Source organism: Somniosus microcephalus, chromosome 6, assembly GCF_052327205.1.
Source record: "Somniosus microcephalus isolate GS21.2 chromosome 6, FLI_Smic_1.0, whole genome shotgun sequence".
Taxonomy (NCBI): Eukaryota; Metazoa; Chordata; class Chondrichthyes; order Squaliformes; family Somniosidae; genus Somniosus; species Somniosus microcephalus.
Window position 1 is genome coordinate 233,139,140 of NC_140992.1, and position 24,052 is coordinate 233,163,191.

Below are 24,052 nucleotides of genomic sequence, written 5' to 3' on the forward strand. Positions count from 1 at the left end.
GGTAAGTAAACTTTTTCTAACACTTTCCACTTACCTCACATACTCACCTCTCCTCACTTGCACCCATCACTTACCTTCACAGTGCACTTTTGCACCCCTCCGACCCTCGCAGACCCACTACTCGCCTCGCTGACCCTGGCGGGGTTCGGAGCCTTCGGGAAGCCTGCACTTTTGTGGGCAAAATGGGGATAATCCTCTTATCTGCCTGTTTACTACCTGTTAACAGGCAGTTAAGTGGCACTAATCCCCTTCTCGCCTCCAAGGAAACGGGACTCGGCGCGGGTCGGCTACTTGCCTCCTGGCAAGATGGCGTAGAGGAGGGTTGGGGGAGGGTTGGGCACACTGCCCCCAAATTCTGCCATTTTCCTGGCAGTCCCGCCTCCATACCCGCCTCCCCAGGGCTGGCAAGATCGCACCCATAATGTCGGGTCCATGCGCAAATCGGGGACCCGACACGTGGGAAGATTGATTGGAGGCGGGTTGACGGCGGGTTTCCTGCTGGCATAATTCCGGCCAAGTTGTATTTTCAGTATGAGTGGATTGTTTCATTTGCTGCCTGAATTTATGTTCTATAGGAAGGTCCAGTAATCTGTGTAATGCAGGAAGTAAGGATTTCACTGTCATTTCGTTTTCGTATGAAGTGTTTGCAAACTGAGTGCTTTACGTTTTTTGTTGGTTTGTCCTCCAGAGTTTGTTCTCATTATTGTTACCATTATTATTTGTCGAGTTATTGATCTTACAGAGCCCATTGTTTGTGTTTTATACCAATATTATCCAGGTTTAGGACACTACATTTATACTGAGGTGGAAAGGAGTGTTGTGTATTGATATGTTTTTGTTCCCATGATCATGTAATATCTGTATGTAGTCACTGGGGCTCTAGGTTTCATTTCAGTTGCAGATGCTTGTAATTTATTGTATGTGTGTCCTTTGGATTTGTGCTATTCCAGGTTTTCATCTGTAATTCCGTTGTGTACAGCAGGAATTCTTGTCTGTTTTCTTTAGTATTTAAAGCTATGTCCATCCTCCATTTAAGCCTGTGAAGTTCTAACATCTCACATATCAGAGTATGATATGATATTTAGCCACATTGTGGTTATAAGTTTTTTTCGGATTATAATGTCTGAACCGTCATCTTTCAAGCAGTTTATCTATCCTATTGTCTATAGTATTTTCAACAGTGTTTGCGCCTTCCTTCCCATTTGTTTTAATGTTTTGTTTTGATTTAATTAAGCCTTTTTTTTTAAAGTGAAGGTCTGTGCCTACTGTGTATTAATAATGTGGGATCAGAGGTGTCTGTCAGTGCTTTGTAAAATGGAATGTAGACTCAGATTCTGTCACGTCATGCTCATTTTGCTGAGAGGAAAACATTTTGTGAGAATTATGTTCATCTGGAGCTGCTGTGTAAACTAGTAGGTGTTTTTTGGTTTTGTCAGATGAAGGTGGCCAGCAAGGAGTCATTTTGGTTTTCTTTTGGGTCTTTTTGCTTTGGTTGGCATGATGAAACTTGTCTACGTTGCCATCTGTCACTAACTTAAATCTTTTGTTCGCGGGTGTCTGTTATGTGCTGTGATAGTTGTGAGGGCTCTGGCGTGATGTCTAGTGGAGCACTTTGCTGATTTCAGTAGCACGCAGTTCCGTGTCAGAAGTTGAATTAACTTGCTGCTCAGAAATAGTTATTATTTGCTGTGGTGCCTATGTCACTCCATATTGCATGAGTTTGATCAATTTCTTGCGTTTGTTGAAGTACTGAGTCCCATTTTTTTAATTTAATGGTATATTCCGTATCTTCAGATCAATCAGACATGTTAGTTTGAAAGCCTGGCATGTAATCTATTTTTCAGTTTTATAGTGGTATATTTTAATATTGGGGAATTTACTCTTTGTGTCACGGACACATGAACTCTTTCATCATTTAGAATTAATTCCTGATTGGATAGGCTATGCCTGTTGTTCTGGCTGCCTCAAGCGTGTCTCCCACGCATCAACTTTCATGAAGTGATTGGCCCTGTTTTTTTTTAAACCATATCTTCTTATGTTACCCCGTGATGATAATGTGTGAGAAAAAAGTTGCAGTAGTAGGAAGGACTTAAACCTCTGAGGATAAACAACTGGTTTGGGGCCTACACCTGTTCTATAAAATCATTTTAGGAGCAGAGATTGGTTGTAAAATAAGAGTTTGCTTTTCACATGCAGGATCAGCAGTCAGAGCGAGAATACCACAATTTGCTGCTGTATTCTGAACAAAACTTTTACTTTTCATTGATATTATCTGACTTGCATTTAAATGGTGGGTACACTGTGATTATACATTAATTTTATTTTCCCCATAATTTACATGGACTTGTAGTAAAGCAACTTGACTGCAATTGAAATGAACAAGAGCAAATCAGGATTTTTAAAACTTACATATAAATGGATTTTGGGCAGATCTGAATTGGATGTAAGTGGATTTGACAGTATCGGCAAATCACTACAAAAGCTGATAATTCCACGGACAGTGAAAAAGAAGTCAGGAATTTCATTAAACCTATATAGAAAGAGGTATTTGGAATTTACAGATTTTTTTTTCATTTCTAGACATGCTTCTCTAATGCTAAAATTGCACTTTTTTTTCATAGAATTTTTACAAATTTTGGTATTTTAATTGAACTAAATGGGCCATCTCATTTAAAATATGAATGTTAATGGGTTTCACAACAGTTATCATAGTGTGAGCTTTCTAATTAGCTGCTTTTATTTTATGCCATATTTATAACCTGCTGTGTTTAGTGGTATTAGTTAACTAATAATTAATGAATAATATTTAAATATTTACAGAAGGTTTTTTGAAAAAAAAAAATTGGAATTTAAAATGCTCCCTGTGGCTAATGGGTAAATGCACCCTTTGGTGTGGTACTGGCTAAGCAGACTGAGAAAGTGCAAGGTTCAATCAGTGATCAGTCAGGGCAGTGGTGGGCCCATTAACAAATCGCTTCAGGGTCTTCAGACTAGGAAAAGGGAAAATCAGCCACGATTCTCTATCCTGAGTGCTACTCAGCAACTTCTGCTGGAAAACACCAATGTGTGGGTGTTGGAAGAGGGCAGGATTGGGTTTGGCTGTGATGGGTGAGTAACGTGCCAGCACTCATTGACATGAAGAATGGGGATCAGTGAAAATGGTACCAGAGACCTGCCCTGCCCAACCTGTCACTAACTTCAGAAAATGAAGAGGAAGAGTGGGAGAAAAGTTGGAAAAAGGGAAGAAAAAATAACATTTGAAGCATTTGTTTTCTTGCACTTTTTCAGTGACTCCAGTTGAGAGGCTGCAAAAATAAAGCACCTGTACCTTTAAACACAGAGCTACATAGCTCACAGATTGATAGACTTAATGAAAATTGCATTTATTGCAATCCACGTGCCAAAACAGAAGAACAAGAAGTTTAAACTTTTCATAAAACTAAAAATATAATTTCTATCACTATTTTTGTCCACTTTTGTTGCCTTCTAATCCCCACAATGTCTTCCTTCAGCCAAGACAGTGGGACAGTCTGCAGTTTGAAGCTCTCTATGGGCCACAGACAATGCATCTCTGTCTAAACCAACAGGAGGCTCTTATTACAAGGCAAGGTTTGATTACTCCACCTGAGATGCAATGCTCTGCCATCGCAAGGAGCTCCATCCAGTGGTTTGCCTAAGAATCCGTAAAACCAGTCTACAAAGGATACCTTGGTTGGGATAAGGAACAGACCCGAGACTCAAATTCAGGTGTTGTGACTGGAATCTGGTATTCTACATCAATAATTACTCGATATCTAAATAGAACTTAAGGTGCAGAAATATACTGTATTCAAACTTCTGTGAATTTTCCATTGCTACATGTTATGAAACGCAGTATTACATTTCTGAGGAATTATATTTTAAAACATTAATTTTGATGGCAGGTAGTTTTCTCAGCAATGTAAAAAGTCTCGATCCAATGAATAGCTGAGCTTTTCAACCTGTGAAAGTCCCAGGTTCAGCCCCTGGTCTATGGTGAGTCAGCTGATCTTGTAAAGGGACAGTAGGGGTGCTAAAATTGGCATGAGCACCCGTCCCTGGGCAAGGGAGAGGAATATATGCCAGAATTCTCTTTCTTGATGAATATCCAGTGACCCCTGCTGGAAGTATGAATATGTGAATGTCGATTAGGGCAGGATCAGGCTCAGTTATAACATCACCCGCCCCCACCCCCCTCACCCCATGGTTGAATAACCTGCTGCCATGCACTGTCCAGTTTCAAATTAATAATGATCACTGGGACAAGATACAGGAGCTCTGTAGAACCAGCAAAAAGTTGATGCTTTCAGGAAAGGGGACAACATGGGAGAAAATTGGTGAAAAAACAGACTTCATAAAGCCAAAGGGAAAAAAAACTTTTAAATGTTTCAGTTCTCAAGGGGTTAACTGTCATGTTGTGTGATTTAGCTGTAATATATTACTGTAATCTCTAATTACAAATTCATAACAGATATCATTATAATGAAAACATTTCATAGAATCAATCTTTATTGCCAGGGTCTGTACAAATTTTATGGTGCGCAGTTTAAATTGCTGTGAGTCATTCAGAGTCTACTTGCAAATGCTTGCTGAGTAATGCTTCTCATTTTAACGCAAAACTATTTTAAACGTAAGATGTGCATGTAAGTTTGTGTTTCTGAAGTCTACTCAGCGCTTCTTAAAACCAAGATGAGGATACATCTGAAATGGTGAAATTTAGTCATCTATTGACATTGCTAAATTTTGTCCCATGGTGTGGAAAATTCTAAATAATAATAAAAATAACATTACAGAAATGTACTTCAAATGATTGAATTTGACTGTGTGATTAGTGAAATATATATATTGGATGGTCAACTAAAAGCTGACTATTCACTGCTGCTCTCGCAGGTTCATGCTCCAATTGTTGCTGACACTCAAACACACTAACCAGCATATGTAGCAAGTTTCATCAGTTCCTAGCCAGGCCACTAAGTGAGAAAACTGACACTGTTCATCACATCTTAGTACCCTTGCATCATGCTGGCAAAATGACAGAGCTGTGCTAGTGTTTGCAACCCATATGTCCATCTTCCCAACTGCATGGAAAAATGGGGCTATGAGGTGTGGGAGGGAGCAGAATTTTTAATATTAAATTCATGCAGCCTTTTTTTGTAGGAACAAAATTAGTTCCTCAGAATAGTATATCAGCTATGTGGGATATGATCTGAAGTCATTAACTAGCAGGAGCTGTAGCTGGATTAATGCACAACCTATAGCTGTATTAAATGTAATGCTTCAGTCCCTTGTTTTTGGTTTCACACTAGGATTTCCTTGTATAACTTCAGCATTCCCTAATGCATAGACCATAACCAATTAAATCATAACACTTTGAACCTTATTTAATGCTATATATTGTCATAGAGATGCTGCATATTTGTGGTTCACTTTTTTTAAACACCAAAACATCCACACTGTTGATTTTAGCAGACAGAAAATAAAATGTCCTTGTTCAGTGTCCCAACCCTCTGGGCTAATGTGCAAGCTTTAATCCTTGGTCTATTTTTGCTCAAGTGTTTTCAGATGTTTAATGACCCTGAACAGAGGTTTATCATAATATCAGTTGTCTAGTGCAATAATAATATTTGTAGTCTTTAATATATTCTGCGTATTTTTTTAAAAAAGTGAAGCAAACTGTACAGAGCAGGGATGTGTAAGGATTTGGTCACATCCAATAGTTTTGTGGAATTTTGATATTACTGCCAATGTGGTGCTAGAGCAAATATTTCAGCCAAAAGTGGTCTGGCTGACAGTATTGAAGCAGCAGAAAATGGCTGAAGAAGCGTAAGTTGCACAGTGGTCTTTTAAGCTTACTGTGTGGCAGTTGTGTCCTTACCTATATAGCTGAGATGTGTTATGAGTTCCAAATGATGATCTGTTCCATTTAAAAAAAAAGGTATGGGTGTTCCAAGTGATTTTTCTGTTGAAATCTGGAAAGACGTGTTAACATGTGAAATGTTTGTGCATTATTAAACATTAGTGATTTTAGTTGAGATCTTTGAGCTTCTTAAATTTAAGATATCTTTCTGAAGCTTAGTTGTAAATACCCATGGCTTTTTATGATTATAATCATGTGTTACAGCAGCCAATACTCTTCCAAAGCAGCAAAATAATCAGCTTTAAAAGGTTTTGCCTCAGTTAACCAAAACAAAACCGTCTTTAATTTTTAGTCAGAAACCCAGCTTTATTATAGAAATTTAATTGTTCTGAATGAGACAATAACAATTCAGTCATTTATCATTTCAGTATTTTGCATAAGATAGTGCTGCATGTCTCTGAAAAATTAGCCACAACCTTAAGGTGCAGGTATATGAAAGGGTGAAAGTCTCAGAGCATTTTAGCTAAGCACGATAAACTGGTACAAAATCAGGTAAAGTAGGTACAGGCATAGGGAATAATTCAGTGTTGCTCATCGTTTATTCAGAATTGCAAATGTTAATAATCAAGAGAATAATAAGGAACAAATCAAATGTTAAACTTGTGCTTACAGAAGCATAGACATAACTGTGAATATTTTTTGTTTGATGGTTTGAAATTAAGGCCAGGCTGTTCTATCTGTGTTTTGTGAAATTAGTATAAAACCAGTTCATTGTCCCATATTAACAGCATCCAGAAATGGAGCTGTGAAGCCAGTAAAACGTTAGATCGGAAGTTTTATTGTTGCTGTACATTGAAATAAAAATGCAGTGTTATGGAGTAAAAATGTTTGTGTTATGCTAAATTGCTCTACATATTTAACAAAAACCTTTTGTTTTATATATTAGGAATGGAGGAAGCAAGTTTGTGCCTTGGTGTATCTTCAGCGGTGCCTGAAGCTGATGTCCAGCTCAGCAAACCAGTACTAAATGGCCAGTATCCAATAAACCAGAAGCTGCATCAGTTGACAACACAACTGGGACATGCCTTTCCAGAACTCCATTCCAGACAAAACCCCGAGGAGAAAGCAGCAATTGCAGTGGAGGAAAAGCATCACCTGACTGTGGCTAACCAGCCAATCAGCAACCAAATGACCCTGCTGGCAAATCAGCTGAATACAGATATTGATACTAATTTGGGTATGAATGGGAGAGTGGACTTACAGCATTTCTTAAATGGACAGAACCTTGGCATAATTTCACAGATGAATGGCACAGAAGATGATGCAAAAAAGTCCAGAAAATACCCGTGCCCCATTTGTGGTAAGCGCTTTCGGTTTAACAGCATTTTGTCACTCCACATGCGCACTCACACTGGAGAAAAACCTTTCAAATGTCCGTACTGTGATCACAGGGCAGCTCAGAAAGGTAACTTGAAGATTCATCTCCGCACTCACAAACTTGGGAACCTTGGGAAAGGTCGTGGAAGGGTCAGAGAAGAAAACAGGCTTTTACACGAGCTGGAAGAGAGGGCTATCCTGAGGGATAAACAGATGAAAAGTGGCTTAGGCCAGCCAAGGGCTGATGGGAAACAGCATCAGGCTGTCATTAGCTCCAGCAGCTTGCCTTTACCAGCCAGTCAGAGTAGTTCTGATGTTTCTAATACAATCTGCAGTCCCAAGCCTACAGGTGCACAGGAAGAACCAGCAGCTGCTATTGTGGGATTCAGATGTACCTTTTGCAAGGGGAAGTTTAAGAAACGTGAGGAGCTAGACCGTCATATTCGAATACTGCACAAACCTTACAAGTGCACCCTTTGTGAATTTGCGGCTTCTCAGGAGGAAGACCTGATCAGTCATGTGGAGAAAGCACATATAACTGCTGAGTCGGTGCCGGGCCAAGGGTCGAGTGGAAATGGAGAGCAATCCAGCAATGAATTTCGTTGTGAAGTCTGTGGCCAGGTCTTCAGCCAGGCCTGGTTCCTGAAAGGTCACATGCGAAAGCACAAGGATTCTTTTGAACATAGCTGTCAGATTTGCGGACGACGATTCAAGGAGCCCTGGTTTCTCAAAAACCACATGAAGGTGCATCTTAACAAACTAGCTGTAAAGAACACATCTCAGAGTGACCCAGAGGTGCCTGTGACTCTAAATAATATGGTGCAAGATTCCCACTCTAATGTCTATTCAGCATATGTATCTTGTTTACAAAGTGGATTTTTATCGCCTGATAAATTGAGCTTAAATGAACAAAGCCAACTCCATTATAATAAGGCAGAAATTGCTAGGAAGGAAAAAGAAATGCTTGGGAAGCTATTAGTACCCATAAGTAGCACGGCCCGTAGTGTAGTGGAAGGAGAAAAACGTTCCTTACTGGGATGTCTGACCCTGGCACCTCCTTTAAAGGCTAGCTGCATGGAGCGTTTGCAGGCAGTAGCCCGTGTGGCAGAGTTTGATCCAGTAAACAGCTACCAGGCCTGGCAGCTGGTGACCAGAGGAATGGCTATGGAGCAGGCTGTTCTGCCAAAAAAGCACCTGCATCCTGGTCAGGAAGAAAATCTGGCCAATGCAGGTGTCAACTTTGACAAGGAAAAAGGAGAATTTGTCTTTGTGGCTGCAGATAAATCAAAGCAGAAACTAGATGGTGACCTGATTCAAAGCACTAAAAGAAGTAACCTGAATGATGTTTCTGGTAAAGATGATTTAATGGGGAGCAGGGAATTCATGGCACAAGGAATGAATCAAGGTCTGGAATATAAACTTTCTGGATTAGGACAGAACCATGGAACTATGAAGGAAAAGCCAACCGAATGTCCAGACTGCGGCAGAGTATTTCGAACCTATCATCAAGTTGTTGTCCATTCCAGAGTGCATAAGAAGGGTAGGAAACCTGGAGATGAAGGAGTCCAGGGTGTTTTAGATGAACGACGTGGATCTGGAAGTGACCAAGATTCCCAGTCAGTTAGCAGGTCAACTACACCTGGATCATCCAACGTAACCGAGGATAACACAACTGCAGGTGGCTTCTCTGTGACAGGAAGTACACAGGAAGATAGTCCAAACCCATCTTCTCCTTCTTCTTCAGGTAACATCAGTATGCATTTCCCCATTATAGTTTGCATACTACCTTTTAAACTCCTCAGAATTATCAAGCTGGGAAAAATTTTAAGTATAGTTGTCACTAGACAGTTGTGACTAAAGATTTGTCCAGAAAGCCTAAAGCTTAATGTTTTCCCACTGACCATGCTATTATGATTATCCAAATTTGTCAACCACTGGCACATTGTCAGTGAACAGAGACATTTTAAAATTCATTTTAACACTTCTTCACTTGCCTTGGCCCACCATGCAAGAGAATTGTCTACCTTGATTATTCTGTTTACTTCTTAGTTCATGTCCTTTCTCTTGCAATTTAAAATAAATACTCTGATCACCAATTATCTCACAAGGTTGGGGAGCTGAATTTCTTGAAGAATATTATGAGATATGCATGTGTTTCTCTTGAGTATAATAAATGTTCAGAATTCTATTTGGTTTCAAAGATATTGGATTCTTGTATATTTACAACAGACAACATTTATAATTCATAATATAGATTTTATGCATATTTTCTTTTATCCAATATCTATTCAGATTACAGTGTAAAAATATGGGAACTCAATTGGCAGATATATTTTCTTTAACTCAAAATAATTATCTAAATCAGGGACAAAACCAAATCAGAAGTATATGTTTATTTGTGGTATACGTTGATAGAAACAGAGAGGAATACATAAGAGACCGACAAAGGGACTTGTTGGGGTGAGCAAAATGAATACACTGCAGCTCTTCAGTTAACTGCTTGTGATTTTTTGTTGCTTTTTCTTTCCTAAATAAGTCATGTGTAATCATGAATGAAAGGGCTTGTAATTGTGGTGGAATATAATATGTAGGAACATTTTCGTATTTGTTATGCCTTGTACCACAATGTTCTGGGCAAGCTAAAAATTAGTACAACCTATCATTTGCATTATAAAACCAAAGTCAATGGGGGTGAAATTGGTCTTCAGTGAAAGCGCAAAACGGGTGCTAGCGAATGGGCCGCCCGTTTTACACCATGCACGATTATCTTTTTCGTTGACTTCAGTGGAAAAGAAAATTGGGCGCGGTGTAAAACAGGCTGCCGATTCGCTGTCGCCACTTTTGCGCTGTTGCCAAAAACCAATTTCACTCCCACTCAGTATTCCTTTTTAAATATTTGCTTTTCCACATTTTCTCGTATCACTACATTCTGCTACCGTGCTTTCTTTTTCATTGTTGGGAGGGCGCGAGGATCTGGGATAGACCGTGTTGTTAAATTCTCTATATTCACCATCCAATCACCCCATAATTGACTAGCACGAGCTGCTGTTCTCTGTGGTGTAACGAGTCCTGCCAATTCTCCCTTCTTGCTCCCTCTTATGGTAATCCTGTCTGTTGCTCTTCTGGTTAGGTCTCCTCCTCCTATTTGGAATTTTGGGTAAAATATGTAAATACAGATGGGGTTTCTGTCATCATGACAGCATTCTCATCCAAGTGATAACAATAGTGCCATTGGTAAGAATAATGCCATTGATGGCAGCATTGGTGGTGGTATATATAGGCACCAAGTCTCATTGACATTTTACTGAGACTTTCTAGCCAAAAAAAATGTCATGGCAACCCAGGAGACCTAATTAGGCCATTACAGATTGCTCTGATCACAAAATAAAGAAAACATTGCATGAATTAAAAGGAGATAATGCTAGGGTAACAAAATAAATGAGCTGAATTCATCACTTTTGTTCAGTTCCTCCTTAAACTGACGCACTATCCCCATAAAATGTTTTCCTGCTTGGATTAATATATTACCAGTTTAAAGAAAAATCTTGACAAAGAAATTGTGAAAACAGTAAAATCCAGACTGCACATTCCAGAGATGCCTACAGTACTTAATGCTGTTGTTTAAATACCCATGAAATATGCTGGCTAGTTCCTGGGTAGTGGCCCAATTTGCAACTTATTACTTGTAAGTCATTTTTGAAGGGCTAACTGAAAGAAAAGCACAGCACAGCAAATGAATAAACAGTACTGAATAACATGAAGTATCTTCTATCAAACATAGTTGGTAGGATTAAAGTTGGCTTGTGGTTCAGATTGAAAATGTTTTACGTTAATCCGTTGCCTTTCTGAGTATTCCGTTAACAAAATGTTCATAGTGTAAAATGTCACTGATCAAAATGCTGTCTGCTAAAGCATTTGCCTAATTTCACATTCATTTTAAACACTCATTCATTAATGCTGTAGCTTCTTACGAAAGTAAAATGGTTTAAGTTGGGTTTCTTTAGCTAAGTATTTCATGAAACCTTTAGAATGAACACTGAAAGCCTGGGCTTTCTACTTTCTTGTTTTCACATAAGAAAAATAGCATTCATAAACAATTTTAATGTGATGAGATGAGATCATGAGATCAACACGTGTTGATGTCATTACATTCCCTTGTAACACTACAAGAGAGAAATCAAAAAGGGTTCCATTGTTATTGGAAGCTGACTTCCTTGTCCTAGACTCTTCTAATAAAATGTTTAAATGGGTTGTAGGCAGTGCTGCAGCTTTAAAGGATTAAAGGTAGTGAGGTGAATGTGCTCGAGTCATTATCAACAAAAATGAACACTGTTACAACTATCTGAATATATGCGGTGCTTTAGCAGTGCATTAAGTTAAGAAATGTTTTAAATGCTTCATGAATACATTTTAGAAGCACTATTAACAAAATGTGATGAGAATATATGTAGTAAATGCATTTAACCCAAAGAGAAGTTTGTATATAGGAGAATGGGGGAGGGAGTGCTCACTCTAAGCTCGGGCACCACAGCAGGTGACTTCGTCTACATTGTGTGCATGCCACAAAAATGTTAGACGCATTACCAAATTTGAGGCTGATGGTTTTTGTTGTTATTAAGTGAACATTCCAGTGAATCCACCAAGTAAATACATCAGTTCTTCAACTCTGTTAACATCTTACATTTGACTGTTTTACCTTTTCTAACTTGGACCATGCACCTTGCATGTTTTACAACTCTGCCGGCTCTGCTGCTTAGCTTCAACAGTTTAACAAAACTGAAGTCACTTTAAAGCATTTTTATGCTATTGATATTCAGGATCAGGTCTAGTAAGATGGAGGAACACAAACAGCACAAGAAAAACAATTGTTACCTGATGTGATGCTTTGTGTCGTGGACTCAGAGCCAGTACCTGTTAAAATACATGGCTTGGATTGAACAGAAATGGGTTAAAAGTTGTAATCAAAATGACTAAGATTTGTGAATGCGACACACAGGAATAGTGCAGGAGCCAACCATTTGTTATGTAGGTGGAAAGGATGTATGGATCAATGAGCATGTGAAATGACACCAATAAACAAGAGAACATTTGTGCTGCAACTTTTCAGTTGAGAAACACAGTTCCTGTAAATATGACCTGTGAGAAATGGAGCAATAGGACATTTCATGTGGGTAGCAGTAAAATAAAAATCTGGAATCATCCCACAGACATCAAAGTTTTAAGCGAATTATCAATTAAATAATTATTGCTACTAATTATGTATTTTAGTTACTTTTTAACTCAAAAATCGCTCAATCTAGACTATATCATACAGATGATAATGGTCCCAGGATTGATACTCATTCGTCGATCTCAACTGGGCTGGTAGTTGGAGCCCTTGAGCTAAGGGGGAGGGGAGAGGAGGAGGGGGGTGTTGGCAGAAGGAGGAACAGCCAAGATTTCCACTCCTGCTTGCTAATCAATGCCCATTCCTGCAAAGTGTATGTTTGGATGTTGAGCAAGAACATAATCGGACTCCTGATCAGGAGACATAGAGATAAAATTAAAGGCAAGAGATTTAGGACAGAGAGCAGGAGAAACTTTTTTACACAGAGATTTTGAAGCTGTTGACTGCACTTAGGGATTGAAGCAGAGACCATATCAACATTTAAGAATATGTTAGATAGGTGGTTGAAGTAAAGAGGGGTAAAGGGATATGGGAAAAGAGAAGGCACATGGGATTAGGACCGCTGCTCGTAACATGAACTGATGGGGCCAAAAGCCTGTTCATGTTATAATTTCTGTGCAATATAATTCTATGTAATAATGCCATTCATAGTTGAATAGCCTGCCAACACTGAAGGAATAAGAACATAAGGGGCTGGGTCTTCTCAGCCCTGAGGAGGCGGGTATGGAGGTGGGACTGCCGGAAAAGTTGCAGAATTTGGGGGCGGGTGGCAAACCCGCCCCCAGCCCGCCTCCGTGCCGGAGGTGGGAAGCCATCCTGCCCCAGGTCCCATCTCCTCGAGGTGGGAAAGGGATTAAATCCTATTAACTGCCTGTTATCAGGTAGTTAACAGGCAGAAAATAGGATTAGCCCCATTTTTCCATCCGAAGTGCAGGTTTCCCGACCTCGGGAACCCCGCCAGGGTGTAGGAGATGAGTAGGAGGTCTGCGGGGGTTGGAGGGGCCTGAAAGTGTAATGTAGAGGTGAGTGATGGGTGCAAGTGTGGAGTGTGAACATTTTTTTTTGAGGATGTAACTGGTAAAATAGATAAGGGAGAACCAGTGGATGTGGTGTATTTGGACTTTCAGAAGGCTTTCGATAAGGTCCCGCATAAGAGATTAGCGTGCAAAATTAAGGCACATAGGATTGGGGGCAAGGTATTGACTTGGATAGAGAACTGGTTGGCGGACAGAAAGCAAAGAGTTGGAATAAACGGGTCGTTTTCCGAATGGCAGGCAGTGACTAGTGGGGTACCGCAAGGATCGGTCCGAGGACCCCAGCTGTTCACAATATATACTAATGATCTGGACGAGGGAATTGGATGTAATATCTCCAAATTTGCAGATGACACAAAGCTGGGTGGGAGGGTATGCTGTGAGGAGGATGTCGTGAAACTCCAGTACGATTTGGACAGGTTGGGTGATTGGGCAGAAACATGGCAAATGCACTATAATGTGGATAAATGTGAGGTTATCCACTTTGGTGGCAAAAACAGGAAGGCAGATTATTATTTGAATGGCAATAGATTGGGAGAAGGAGAAGTGCAAAGAGACCTGGGTGTTCTTGTGCACCAGTCGCTGAAGGTAAGCATGCAGGTGCAGCAGGCGGTTAAGAAGGCAAATGGTATGTTGGCCTTCGTAGCAAGAGGGTTCGAGTACAAGAACAAGGATGTCTTGCTGCAGTTGTACAGGGCCTTGGTGAGACTGCACCTTGAGTATTGTGTGCAGTTTTGGTCGCCTTACCTGAGGAAGGATGTTCTTGCCATGGAAGGAGTGCAGCGAAGATTCACCAGGCTGATACCTGGGATGGCAGGAATGACGTATGAGGAGAGATTGTGTCGATTGGGCTTATACTCACTGGAGTTTAGAAGATTGAAAGGGGATCTCATCGAAACCTATAAAATTCTGTCAGGTCTGGACAGACTAGATGCAGGAAGGATGTTTCTGATGGCCGGGGAGTCCAGAACCAGGGGTCATAGTCTAAGGATAAGGGGTAAGCCATTTAGGACTGAAATGAGGAGGAATTTCTTCACCCAGAGAGTGGTGAACCTGTGGAATTCTCTGCCACAGAGGGCGGTGGAGGCCAGTTCATTAAGTATATTCAAGAAAGAGTTGGATATATTTCTTAAGGCTAAAGGGATCAAGGGATATGGGGAGAAGGCAGGGACAGGGTACTGAATTTGGATGATCAGCCATGATCTCATTGAATGGCGGAGCAGGCTCAAAGGGCCGAATGGCCTACTCCTGCTCCTATCTTCTATGTAAGGTGAGTGTAATGTGTTAGAAAATGTTCATTTACCTTTGTTTCTGCCTACAGCCTTCAGCCGCTGTGGAGCCGGAGTCCAGACATCTCTATTGTAGATTTCACAGACTGGCTGTTGGATCTTCCGAACCAACAGTCAGGTGATTTCTGCAAAGTTGAAAGGTTTGATGAGTCCTGCACACAAGGACTCATCAAACTACACAGAATGTCATTGTTTGACAGTTTCACAGAGCTGTCAAATGCTGACATTTCTTCTTTCAAAAAATCTTGACAGATGGCACGTTATACGTTGACGTGCTCTGTCACTGACTTCCCCCTAATTGGCCTGCTGAGCCCACTGGGCGGGCTTAACAAGGTCAATCAGGGGAAAATCCCGCTGGTTGGCCAGAAGCTGATGGAGGCGGGATTGAAAGCCAACAAGCAGCAGTCCCGCTTCCAAAAGCTGCCCATTGACAAAATCCAGCCCAAGAATTAGGAGCAGGCGTAGGCCATACAACCCTTCGAGCCTGTTCTGCCATTCAAATAAGATCATGGCTGACCTTTGACCTCGACTCCACTTTCCTGCCCTATCCCCATATCCCTTGATTCCCCTAGAATCCAAAAATCTATCTGTCTCAGCCTTAAATATACTCGACTCAGCATCCACAGCCCTCTGGGGCAGAGAATTCCAACGATTCACCACCCTCTGAATGACGAAGCTCCTCCTCATCTCAGTTAAATGGCGGACCCCTCATCCTGAGACTATGCCCCCTAGTCCTAGACTCTTCAGGAAGAGGAAACAACCTCTCAACCCTGTCAATCCACGTCAGAATCTTATATTTCAATGAGATCACCTCTCATTCTTCTAAACTCCAGAGAGTATGGGGCGAATCTACTCAAGCTGTCCTCATAGGACAACCCTCTCATCCCAGGGATCAATCTAGTGAATCTTCGTTGCACCGCCTCTAAGGCATGTATGTCCTTTCTCAGATAAGGAGACCAAAACTGTGCACAGTACTCCAGGTGTGGCCTCACCAAAGCCCTGTACAATTGTAATAGGACTTCCTTACTCTTATACTCCAACCCCCTTGCAATAAAGGCCAACATGCCATTTGCCTTCCTAATTGCTTGCTGTACCTGCCTGCTAACTCTCTGTGTTTCCTGTACGAGGACACCCAAATCTCTCTGAACACCAACATTTAATAGTTTCTCACCATTTAAAAAATAATTCTGTTTCTCTATTCTTCCTACCAAAGTGAATAACCTCGCACTTCCCTACATTATACTCCATCTGCCACCTTACTGCCCACTCACTTAGTCTATTTATATCCCTTTTCAGGCTTTTTGTGTCCTCCTCACAGCTTACTTTCCTACCTAGCTTTGTATCATCAGCAAACTTGGATACATTGCACTCAGTCCCTTCATTTAAGTCATTTAATATCGATTGTAAATAGCTGAGGCCCTAACACTGAACCTTGCGGCACCCTACTAGTTACAGCCTGCCAACCCGAAAATGACCCGTTTATCCCTACTCTCTCTTTTCTGTCTGTTAACCAATCCTCTATCCAAGCTAATATATTACCCCATGAGCCCTTGTCTTGCGTAGCAACCTTTTATGTGACACCTTATTGAATGCCTTTTGGAAATCCACATATACTACATCCACTGATTTCCCTTTACCTTGCTAGTTACATCCTCAAAAAGCTCTAATAAATTTGTTAAACATGATTTCCCTTTCATAAAACCATGTTGACTCTGCCAAATCATATTCTGAATTAACTGGCCTGTAGTTCCCTGTTTTTTCTCTCCCTCCTTTCTTGAATAGTGGGGTTACATTTGCTACTTTCCAATTGCTGGGACCGTTCTAGAATCTAGGGAATTTTGGAAGATCACAACTAATGCATCCACTATCTCTATAGCCACCTCTTTTAGAACCCTAGGATGTAGGCCGTCAGGTCCAGGGGATTTGTTGGCTTTTAGTCCCATTAGTTTCTCAAGTACTTTTTCTCTACTGATATTAATTATTTTAAGTTCCTCACTCTTATTAGCCTCTTGGTTCCCCACTATTTTTGGTATGCTTTTTGAGTCTTCTATTGTGAAGACAGATACAAAATATTTGTTTAAAGTCTCTGCCATTTCCTTATTCCCTATTATAATTTCACCTGTCTCAGCCTCTAAGAGACCAATGCTTACTTTTGCTACTCTCTTCCTTTTTACATACTTGTCGAAGCTTTTACAATCTGTTTTTATAGTTCTTGCTAGTTTACTCTCATATTCTATTTTCTCCCTTTTTATCTACTTCTTGGTCATCCTTTGTTGGTTTCTAAAGCTCTCCCAGTCCTCAGGCTTACTACTATTCTTCGCAACACTATAAGCCTCTTCCTTTAATCTAATACATTTTTAGTTAGCCACGGATGGATCAATTTTCCCATGGAGTTTTTATTTCTCAATGGAATGATAGTTAAAATACACTCTCTTGGGAGAAATAGTGGGTGCGCGTCCCATGATTTTCTGTCCATTACAGAAAAACATGTATTTTTGGAAGAAGGGTAAAGTGATGATAATATAATTATGTTTAAAAAGTGAAGGGTTTTTAAATCTTTTGATATTCTGATGAGCATCCATGATCAATTTGGTGTATCTAAACTGCGTATGTAATTTATTTCACCATGCTAAAGGCTCAAGGCCTGACATTAGTTTCTGAAAATCCATTCAGGCCACTTCCACAGTTCCCTGCAAATCTCTCTCAATTTTGCAAGTAGAGGACTTTAATTTTCTTAATGTTCAAGTCTGTACAGAGGTAAAATGTATTCTCCCTTTACAACTTCTCAGAACTTTTATAACTTGAACTATTGTTAGGCAGGTAAAAACATTTTTAAAATAATAGAAATGTTTATTTCAAGATTCAATTTTACATTGCAATACAAGAAATATAACAAATGACTTCTGAAGTAGCTTGCCCTGAGGGCTATGTCAAGCATATAGCTTTAAAACATGTCAGTCCTTTAACAAACACAGAAACCTGAGTTGCACCAGACTACTAGCTACTTTAATATTTAGACAATAGTACAGAAAACCACCGAGTACTTTTTTTTGCTCCATTACAAACTGAGCACTTAGTAAAAACTTTTTTAAAGTGATTGATAGCGATAATGTATTTTTCGAAGGAATATGTTTGCCACTTCAAACTGCACAGGTGGTCTGAGAGTTGTGGTTTATTTCTCAGTTAGAATTATTTTCATTGTTCTGGCTTGAGCTTTCTAGTGTGGGAATGAAGTATGTTTCTATCCCTTGGCGGACTACCTCACACTTCTCCAGAGCGCCAACCTGCTTCTCTCCATTTTATCAGCCTCCCTCCCTGGATTGCTCAGGTCCCGGTTTTTAACTCCAGCCCAGTTTTCGATGGATGAGCAGCAGAGTGATTTAAAAGCCCACCCGCTGCTCTAGAAATGAAACCTGGGGCATTTTAACTTGCGGGCCTCATTTAAACCACACCGGCCAACTTCCCACCCACACGGCAGGAAATGGTGGAAAATTGGGCGGGCCAGAGGCCGCCCACCAAGGCCAGGCAAGTGGTAGGATTGGCTGCAGAAGCCATCTTGCAAGGGTCCCACGATGGGGAGGGGAAGCGAGTCCAGGGCAGGGGAAGCGAGTCCAGGGCAGGGGAGGTCTAAGCATTCCTGCTCCACTTGGTCCCACAAGGAAAGTAGAAAAAGAATGAAAAGATTACCTTTTTGATCCTCCGCCATTGGATTGGCCTGGTGTTCTATTCCTGCTGCTTCCCGCTTAGAACGCTGAGTTAAAATTGCAGTCTGATCTCAATGACAACATTGGGACCCAAGATGCATATGTAAAAAAGGACCCCGCTGGCTTTTGGCAGGTGTACTTGCCACTTGGTCAGCTGAGCAAGTTAAAATTGCAATCAGTCAGTTCTTGGTGGCTTAAGAATGGGTAAGTAACTTGGTCAACTTTAACAGCCCACCATCCTCTGAGTGGGTAGGGTTAAAATTGGCCCCTTTTACTCCAAACTTGGTTCTTAGTGGGGAATTTTAACCCCCAAAAATGGGCAGATTTGGGTCGGGTGGGAGGTTAAATTGTTAAAAATCTGAATCCCAACCACAACCCGCCTCCAAACTGCCCACTATCAGTTTTAACAGAGGCGGGAGGGGGGTGGGTGTGGTTAGTGGTGGTGGGGCGGCGGTGGGGTTGGTGCATGGGACGCAGGCAACCAATACGCTTCCAGGAGGCGAGTTGGCAATTTAAATATTATAATGAAGCTGTGTGCCTCATTATAATCCATGATTTCAAATTTAACTCTGGCCGGCCGGGTTTTCCAGGCCTCGGGAAATCCGTCAGCTAAAGGGAGGCAAGGACTGCTGTATCCAGGAGGTAAGTGCCTTTCCAGCGTACCTAACTCGCCAACCCTTCAGATCTCCCCTCCAACCTGACCTACAAGGCCTTGCGATCTCACCCCTGAGGCCTCCCATCTCCCCCCTCCCCCCCTCCCCCCGGCCTCCAATCGCCTCCTGACCTCCTCCACAAGGCCTCCGATCTCAAAAACTGCCCCCTCCCCCGGCTTCAGATCTCCCACCACCCACCAACCCCATCCCGGCCTCCAATCTCAACCCCCCCCCCCGCCATCCCCTGATCTCTTTGGCCTCCGATTTCTGAACCCCCCCCCCGACCCCCCGGCCTCAGAGTTCCCACCGGCCTCTGATCTTTCCCTCCGTCCTCTCCGCTCCCCAGCTGCGGCCTTGTGCTGAAGTACCCACTCGCCTGACAGCCAGCCAGATTCTCCATGCTGGGAAACAGAGAAAAAAATGTTAATCAAATTCTGCCATTAAATTTGGCAGGGCCTGACCTCAATCCAGCCCCCATCCTGCTCCCTCCCCGCCTCCGAGTAAAAATCCAACCCTTAGTCTCCAACTGCTTATCTCAGTTGTTATCATGGGACTGTGGGCTGATACTGAGTAGGGAACTTCATGGTCCTTGCAACTAATATCAACTTTCTGCCCTTGTCCTTCTAGGTGCTAGAGGTCGCGGGTTTGGGAGGTGCTGCTGAAGAAGCCTTGGCGAGTTGCTGCAGTGCATCTTGTAGATGGTGCACACTGCAGCTACGGTACACCGGTGGTGGAAGGAGTGAATGTTTAAGGTGGTGTATGGGGTGCCAATCAAGCGGGCTGCTTTGTCTTGGATGGTGTCAAGCCTCTTGTGTTGTTGGAGCTGCACTCATCCAAGCAAGTGGAGAATATTCCACCACACTCCTGACTTGTGCCTTGTAGATGGTGGAGAGGCTTTGGGGAGTCAGGAGGTGAGACACTTACCACAGAATACCAAGCCTCTGACCTGCTCTTCTTGCCACAGTATTTATGTGGCTGGTCCAGTTAAGTTTCTGATCAATGGTGACACCCCAGGATATTGATGGTGGGGGATTCGGCGATGGTAATGCATTGAATGTCAAGGGGCAGTGGTTAGACGCTCGCTTGTTGGAGATAGTCATTGCCTGGCACTTGTGTGGCACGAATGTTACCTGCCACTTATCAGTCCAAGCCTGAATGTCGTCCAGGTCTTGCTGCATGCAGGCATGGACTGCTTCATTATGTGAAGAGTTGCAAATGGCACTGAACACTGTGCAGTCATCAGCCAACATCCCCACTTCTGATCTTATGATGGTGGGAAGGTGATTGATGAAGCAGCTGAAGATGATTGGGCCTAGGACACTTCCCTGAGGAACTCCTGCAGTGATGATTGACCTCCAACCACCACAACCATCTTCCTTTGTGCTCGGTATGACTCCAGCCAGTGGAGAGTTTTCCCCCCGATTCCCATTGACTTCAGTTTTACTAGGCTCCTTGATGTCAAGGGCAGTCACTCTCACCTCACCTCTGGAATTCAGCTCTTTTGTCCATGTTTGGACCAAGGCTGTAATGAGGTCTGGAGCCAAGTGGTCCTGACCGAACCCAAATTGGGCATCAGTGAGCAGGTTATTTGTGAGTAAATGCTGCTTGATAGCACTGTCGACAACACCTTCCATCACTTTGCTGATGATTGAAAGTAGACTGATGGGGCGGTAGTTGGCCGGATTGGATTTGTCCTGCTTTTTGTGGACAGGACATACCTGGGCAGTTTTCCACATTGTCAGATAGATGCCAGTGTTATAGCTGTACTGGAGCAGCTTGGCTAGAGGTGCAGCTAGGTCTGGAGCACAAGTCTTCAGCACGACAGCCAGGATGTTGTCAGGGCCCACAGCTTTTGCTGTATCCAGTGCGCTCAGCCGTTTCTTGATATCACGTGGAGTGAATCAAATTGATCGAAGACTGGCTTCTGTAGTGGTGGGGACCTCAGGAGGAGGCCGATATAGATCATCCACTCGGCACTTCTGGCTGAAGATAGTTGCAAACGCTTCATCTTTATCTTTTGCACTCGCGTGCTAGGTTCCATCCTCATTGAGGATGGGGATATTCATAGAGCCTCTTCCTCCCGTTAGTTGTTTAATTGTCCACCATTCACGACTGGATGTGGCAGGACTGCAGAGCCCGGGTGGCGCTAACGGGTCGCAAATGACTTTTCGCCCGGGCGCGGCACTGCTAACGACTCCCGCTAAATTCAGCGGGTGTTTAGTGACGGCGGTAACCAGCAGTGCCTGCTTCACTGCGCAGGCAAGTCATCACCGTGTGCAGCACCCTGTTTTCGCCCCGCCTGCAAAATTGGCCCATGTCCACTGAAATTGCACTGGGCTAGAAAGATTCAGGGGTTGGGAATGGAGCGGTAAGAGGCTCGCGGGGCGCTAAGTAAAGGGGAGGTGGTGGGCGGGGGAAAAAAAGTCCGACTTACTTGTCGCGGCCCGTTGCGTCTTTGAACGCGGGGCCTGTGCCGCGATCTGGCAGCCCAGCACTCCTCCTGAGTGCTGGGCTGCTGGCATGGCACCCCGCTCCCCGGTGGCCTAGGTAGGGCCCCGCAGAGTTGTGGGCTTGGGCCCTCCCTTTTAATGAGGAGAAGAGCCCTTTCATGCGTTAGTGCTATGAGGCCCAGTGCGTAGCACTGCAGAACGCATCACCCCGATATTCGGGGATAGCGCTCTAAAAAGGAAGTGGAGCGCTTGAATTAGTACTCCACCTCCCTCTTGGGGCGCTAAAACTGAAGTTAGCGATCGCCGGTGCTATTCTTCGCCAGGCGCTAAAGTTAGCGCCCAGGCGATGTTTAATGAATTTTTCCCCCGGGGGTGTGGGCCAATTTTGCAGGCGGGGCGAAAACAGGGCACTGTGCACGGTGATGATGTCATCATCGCCTGTGCAGCGGAGCGTGGCGCTACCAGTTACCAGGCGCAAATGCACCGAATTTCTAGCCCCTTGGAGCCTTTCACACATTGATTTTGTTATGAAATAGGGCAAACTTTAAAAAAATAACATATTTCAGAAGTAGGAAACTCAGGCCATACAATAGATGGCATAAGTAAATACTGAGCTGTGATGATGAGTTGTAAGGTCTGACATTAAGTCATCGTGTAATTTCATTGTGTTAAATATTTAAGCATCCTTATAATGTCTAAAATTTATAGAGACGCACCTTGCAGTTTTTGAGACTTGTGGAAAATAGCTTCTTAATTAACACAATTTACATATGTAAATTCAATTTAATTAGTATAACTAATTAAAATGTTATCTTTCATAGCATAAAGATAGTATTTGCAGTTTTTGAGTTGCAGAAGAAAGTCTATTTTCTAATTAATGCACTTAATATGTAAATCTTGTCTAATTAGCATACTTCATCAGTATATTATCCAGATTCCAATAATAATCATATGTTCCAAGTTTCATAAAGATAGGATTGTGCTTTTAGAGTCACAGCCAAAAGGACAGTTTCTAATTAACCTGCTTTGCATATGCAAAGTAGTCAAAATTATCATAATTCATTAATATGTTATCCTTAACACATATCAATTATATCCTTCAAGCAATGTAAAGGTAGACCTTATAGTTTATGAACTATTATTAATAAAAGTACAGAAAACTGACCTTTTGTTTATGCTGACTTGGATATCATGTTCTGTTTTGCCACATTGCACACACTAAGTAAAAATAAATTTATAAACGGGGAACTTTGTTCTTTTGCCAATCTTGAGGAAAAATAACTCCCATACTGCTGTCCCTAAAAGACAAAACTATTTAACTCTGTGAGGAGCAGCAGTGCCATTTCTGTGTACAAAATTGACACCCTATTTGTTTTATATAACTTAAAACATTTTAATATTTCACAGTGATAACTGCACTGCAGTCTGCTGCACATAAATGTGGATTACACTAGCTTTGACTGCATCAACCTCAGCTGTCAATTCAGGCAAAGCCCAGAAGTGCAGAACCTTATTTTACTGCTTGACCCCAACCTCAATTTCAGCCCCCGTATCTGATCCTTTACCAAACTGCTTTCTTTCACCTCCTATCTCTTCCCTTCTGTTGCCGAAACCCTTACCCATGCCTACACCAAGGGCTGGATTTTACCTGCTGAGACGAGTTGGGGGCGGGACTAATGCCTTCGGGGTTCTAGTCCCGCCCCCAGCGACATCCACTGCACAAATGCTATTTTCCCCTGATTGGCCTTGTTAAGCCCGTCCTGCGGGTTTGCTGGCCAATTAGGGGAAAGCCGGTGTCAGATGACGTCAGTTGATGATGCTTCATCTGCCGGTTTTCTTAAAGTGACATGAACCATTTATTTTTGACAGTGTTTGACAGCATTGAGGTGCTGTCAAACACTGACAATCACTGTACAAAGGTGAGCCCTTGTACCCAGGCTCTCCAATGACTCTCCATAGGATAAAACAGATGGCAGCTGCAGGTGAGGGTACAGAAGTGATCTGTCACTTCTGCCAATGAGGTGAGGCCACACAAACACTTCAAAGCTTGTCACCTACAGAAACATCTAAACACATTTAAAAATTACTTTGCCAACACTTCCTTACCTCTGATACTCGCCAGTGTCCCATTGCATCCTTCACACCACTTCTGCGGCTGTCACCTAGACACAAACATTACAATAGGCCCACAGCGTACCTCACTTACCCTGGCAGGGTTCCCCGACATCGGGAAGCCCGCAGCAGAAGTCTCAAAATGGGAAAAAGCCTGTTAACTACCTGCTAACAGGCAGTTAAGTGGCTATAATCCTCTTCCCGCCGCTAGGAGCCGGGTCCCTGCGCAAATCAGGGACCCGACTCCCGGGAAGATTGGATGGAGGCGGGTTGGGAGCGGGTTTGGGACCCGTTCCCATTCTTTTTGATTTTCCCAGCAGTCCCGCTTCCAGACCCGCCTCCTCAGGGCTGGTAAAATCCAGCTCTAAAGATCTTGCCTTTGAATCAGAAG

At 42.5% G+C, this 24,052-nt stretch overlaps 1 protein-coding gene across 11 annotated transcripts in view; it reads left to right on the forward strand.

The window, feature by feature from the left end:
• The window catches only part of znf536 (zinc finger protein 536), a 417,096-nt gene that overhangs the window by 204,700 nt on the left and 188,344 nt on the right, over positions 1-24,052 (forward strand). For all 11 annotated transcript variants that reach the window (XM_085991555.1, XM_085991562.1, XM_085991559.1 and 8 more), the window contains one exon: positions 6,822-8,996. In XM_085991555.1, coding sequence (XP_085847681.1) covers positions 6,824-8,996 — 2,173 coding nt within the window. In that variant the 5' untranslated portion in view covers positions 6,822-6,823. The remainder of the gene's footprint in view (positions 1-6,821; positions 8,997-24,052) is intronic.